This window comes from Oncorhynchus nerka, linkage group LG11 (assembly GCF_034236695.1).
Source record: "Oncorhynchus nerka isolate Pitt River linkage group LG11, Oner_Uvic_2.0, whole genome shotgun sequence".
Classification (NCBI taxonomy): Eukaryota; Metazoa; Chordata; class Actinopteri; order Salmoniformes; family Salmonidae; genus Oncorhynchus; species Oncorhynchus nerka.
In genome coordinates, this window is record NC_088406.1 from 71,363,112 (window position 1) to 71,368,111 (window position 5,000).

Sequence of the window (5,000 nt, forward strand, 5' to 3'; positions counted from 1 at the left end):
GAATGTGGTTTCTGTGTTGTTGCTCATGTCCCAGTATGCGGTTTCTGTGTTGTTGCTCATGTCCCAGTATGTGGTTTCTGTTTTGTTGCTAATTTCCCAGTATGTGGTTTCTGTGTTGTTGCTAATGTCCCAGTATGCGGTTTCTGTTTTGTTGCTAATTTCCCAGTATGTTGTTTCTGTGTTGTTGCTAATGTCCCAGTATGCGGTTTCTGTGTTGTTGCTAATGTCCCAGTATGTGGTTTCTGTGTTGTTGCTAATGTCCCCAGTATGCGGTTTCTGTGTTGTTGCTAATGTCCCAGTATGTGGTTTCTGTGTTGTTGCTAATGTCCCAGTATGTGGTTTCTGTGTTGTTGCTAATGTCCCAGTATGTGGTTTCTGTGTTGTTGCTAATGTCCCAGTATGTGGTTTCTGTGTTGTTGCTAATGTCCCAGTGTTTGTGTTTCAGGAGTGGCAGAACTCTATCCAGAAGAACGCAGGCTTGGCCTTCATCGAGCTGGTCAACGAGGGCAGGTACGTTTTCTGACACGCACGCGGACACACACCGTCCGACCCACTCCGACCATCACCACTTCATTATGTCCCATTCTGGCCGATCCGTAGCGCGGCCCCTGGCCCTCGAGGCTCCAGGCCCTCACGGTCACCATTAGGGCCTCTATTGAAGAGAGAAATCCATACTGAGGGGAGCCGTATAGAGTTCAAGGCTCTGTCAATACCTGCCTGTCCCGGAGGACGGGTGACAGGGGTGACTGCAATCCCTGACTCCTCATGACGCTTGGGAAATCTCCCGTCTTCCTTGTCCCTCTCCATGTCCCTTCTGCTGTCCGTACTATCCAGGATCAGCATTCCCATATCACTCCTGGGACCAAACAACTACCATCAATTTGGAGTTAGAGGTCCTGGATTTACATTAACGATCCCCCGGGCTGGAGAATTACCGAACGCTAATCTAGGATAATGTTAATGCATCCACTGATGGACTTCCTCAAACACACACACACACATACACAAGCTCACACACACAAGTAGTAAGAAGAAGAGGAGGAGGAGAGAATCGAAGAGAGAGAAGGAGAGGAAGAAGAGAAGCAGGAGGAGGGAAGGAGTAGGATAGAGGAGGAAGAAAAGTGGAAGGATTAGAGGATGAGGAGGTTGTAATCCACTCCAGAGGGGCTGCTTTGTAATCTAGAACTGGGTCTCAGTGAAAGCCTGTTGATTTGCAATGGGGGGCTGTAAACACTATACCCCATCAACTCCCTGTTTAGAGGTGTGAGTGAGAGAGAGAGTTTTGGGTGTAAGAAGTATGTGTCTGTCCAAGTGTGCGCACGTACTATATTCGTGTGTGTATGTATGTTTGTGTGTGTCTGTACATGGTTTTATCTATGTGTGTGTGCCTGCCTGTGTGTGAAAGAGTGTAGAGTAAGGCGTCATAAAGAGAGTGTTGAGGTTATTGATGGCTGGGCCAGGGGCCGGGGGTTGGAGAGGCTACAGAGGCCCAGGCACCTCCGCTCCCCCGTTGCCCTGCTCTGAAACAGCAGGCTTGGGTTACAGGCCCCAAGCCTGGCCCCTAGCCTGTTATTGTTCCACTTTGCACAGGCCTGACCTCTGGGGCCAGTGAGTGGCCCCTCTGGCCCCTATACACACACACACACACACACACACACACACACACACACACACATTAATGTTTTATTAGCTTAGATAAGAGGAAGGGGGTGGATTGGCTATATATGTAGCAACAGGAGCAAAGGTTCCCCCTGTGTCAGATGCATATCATTAACAAATCAATTAGCGCATGTTAGGTCAGAGTTAAAGGGATTTCATGTGGTTGTGTGTGTGTGTCTTGTCCTAATCACATTTCCTGCTAATTTTGCATGCTTAATTTTCCTCTTTTTATGTATGTTATAGGGTTATTAAAGGGGAGGCCTTCCATTTTATGGATGTTATAGGGTTATTAAAGGGGAAGCCTTCCATTTTATGGATGTTATACGGTCATTAAAGGGGAGGTCTTCCATGTTCAGGGACTGCAGCACTCATATTGTAGCACATTGTGAGAGCTTGTTTGTGCAGTGTGTATGGTGTATGAAAACCTGATTGAACAGCGTTCAACCTATCACCTATTAGTCAATTAATTAACTTTGTTTGACCACTTGCTAAATATTAATATTTTTTTGTATGTCTTCCACCAATTTTATTACATCTTAATCCAAACATAATTAAATTATTCAAATCAGTAATCATTTTTTTCCACTGATTACAAATTGATACAGTTCTGTTGATGGTATGAAATGTCTTCCTCTGTCCTTCCTCTCTCTCAGGCTACTGAGCCACACCATGAAGGACCACCTGGTGCGGGTGGCCAATGAGGCTGAGTTCATCCTGAGCCGTCAGAGAGCCGAGGACATCCACAAACACGCTGAGTTTGAGGTAAAACACAGTCTGGTGCCAGGAAACTGGCTAACATGAAACTAGCACATTAAATCCAAAATGGAGTCCAGATTTAAGCTCGGGTGAATGATTGAGGAGAATAGACCAGGCAGCTGGTAAACAAGAGAACATACTTGATCCAAAATGGCTCCTGAAATAATTTAGGAATTTGAAATGACCCAGGCTTGTGCAGGTAGCCAGCAAACAGGAAAATCCATTCAATCCAAAATGGAGTCCTGATTTTAGCTTGAGGAGGAGAATGACTTCAAGAGAAAAACTTAGAAATGAACAATTAACTTCCAACCCCTTTCATGACCCTCGTATCTTGGAACAGAAACATAGTCCTCATTTATTTATCCTTTCCATGTATTTTTGTGAGAGCAGCAGGAGTTATTTTTGTATATTTGTAGCTTTAAGCAGATCCCATTAAGCTGAGGTTGATAGTTTCATATTTTCATGTTCTGTCTGGCCATATTGAACAAAAACAGCTCAGAATGTAACACCCAGCGAGGGGGTATAAAGTCCTCTATACACACACACACACACACACACACACGGTTGTCTGTCAAGTCATTACAGACCTGTCATAGCAACCTAGAGAACAAATGTTGTCTTTTCAAAGACAACCCCAACACGTATAATAACATCTTACACTGGAGTGGCCGGCTGTAGTTTACATTTGGCACGGCATCCTAGCCAAACAGCCTCCATGTTAATTTATCCCTGTACCTCCCGGCCTAGCGCCAACCTCCCAGCCTAGCGCCAACCTCCCAGCCTAGTGCCAGCCTCCACCCTCCTCCTTCATCCCTCTCTCCTCTGTCTCCGTCCTGATCTCTCTGAATCATTTCCTGCCCTGCTGAGAGCCTGTCTGTTACAGTCCCGCTGGGGGAGTATTTCCACAGTGACAGGAATACAGCATCCTCCCCTCCATCACTACCTTCATTCCCCCCTCCCTACTCAAGACCCTGGCAGTACTTAAACCTGCAGACAGCCCACAGAACTGCTGGTCTGAAGGGCCGACTGTCTCAACCCCCCGTCCCTCCACCCTCACTCGCCCCCTTACCGTAGTTGTAAAATGTTATGCTTTCTTTAAGGTTCAAGGCAGGGTCTCTCCTACAGAATGAAAAAAAGCCCTCATGACTGTTTAAAGCAAATTGTTGAGGGGGTGGAAAGGAAAGCATGTCGATGGTTTGCCTCAGGTTGGTTGGTTGCCTCGGTTCGTTTGAATGTTTGCTCCAATGTTCTTCTAGCTTGTGTCCCAAATAGCACCCTATTCCCTATTTAGTGCATTACTTTTGACCGGGGCCCATAGAGTGAATATGGTGTGATTTGGGACGCAGACCCTAGTCATGTCTGCATTTTTATCTGACTGGCAACAGCAGTACACACTGTCCACGTCCTTTCCACCCACCGGCCTCACCCTGTCAATCATTTCCTCTGGAGGTGTGGCCTGACTCGACCGGTCGTCCAATCATCGTTAGTGCGGGGCAGGCAGACCCGGGTGTATATGCAGATAGATTTCTGACACGTGACACACACAGCCTATTTGACGAGGCTAACACTCCACACACAGGGTGTGTGTGTGTGTGTCAGACAGCTGTGTGAACAACGGCACGATAGAGGTGTGGAGAGGAGGAGGGGCCTGAGGCACAGCACAGACAGTTGGCAGCTCCATAAGAACACAGCACAGGGCTCACAAACTAGCCTCTACCTCACTGCCCTGAGGTTATGAACAGGAGTGGTGTCTGAGTCCGTGTCCCCATCACTCCCCATTTCCTCCCTCAAACTCACCATGATTAGGCCATGTTATGTTCTCTCAGCCGAGCGAGGGCCAGGATAGCTGTCCCCAGCTCTCCAATTCTATCTAATTGGCCCACGTAGTGTAGCTGATGTTCCTGTCCGCATCACTAGTCCCTCTCATCCTATCATCTGTCTCCCTCTGGCACTGAGGAGTCCTACAGGAGGAAACATCCTTCGACTGGATCCTACTCTGATATACTGTAATGAAAGCAAAAGGAACACATTGTGTCGTTACATTGGACCTATTTTTCCGACATCGTCCTACAAGAGGGCCTAGTTAGTGTCTCCGTTTTCTCTCCATCGTCTTCCAAGCAGGCCCAGTTGTTTTTCTGGTCTTGTGTGTGTGTGTGTGTGTGTGTGTGTGTGTGTGTGTGTGGGGTAGTCTTTGACAGTACCGTTGAGTTACAGAATGAGGATGTGTCTGACGAGCCTCAAAGACAGCCAAGGACATCATTGTTTCCTGTTCCTGTATTATTTAGTAGCTACAGTCCCCGGTTGTCTCCAGTAAAACCACAGCGGTGGAGACAGAATACGTTTAAACTGGCTGAAATCTCATTCTATTCTGTTAGGGAGATAGTATTTGTGTCCTTGGATTCCACTCATTAACCCCTAATAGATTTAGTATTGGGTACATGCATACCACAACTGTTTTGTTTGATTCTTATGTGAAAGCCATTAGATTGTGATTCTCTGTCCCAAGCACTGTCTGTGGGGACCTATTTCACTACGCAACCCACATATTTCACAAAGTGTTAGAACTCTTGTATTTATTAAAATCC

The 5,000-nt window shown here is 46.7% G+C and overlaps 1 protein-coding gene across 1 annotated transcript in view; it reads left to right on the top strand.

Moving 5' to 3' along the window:
- Positions 1-5,000, top strand: part of LOC115124200 (lipopolysaccharide-responsive and beige-like anchor protein) — a 295,402-nt gene that overhangs the window by 89,625 nt on the left and 200,777 nt on the right. Inside the window, exons 12-13 of the mRNA XM_065024108.1 lie at positions 446-510; positions 2,313-2,421. Of these exons, the coding sequence (XP_064880180.1) occupies positions 446-510; positions 2,313-2,421 (174 nt within the window). The remainder of the gene's footprint in view (positions 1-445; positions 511-2,312; positions 2,422-5,000) is intronic.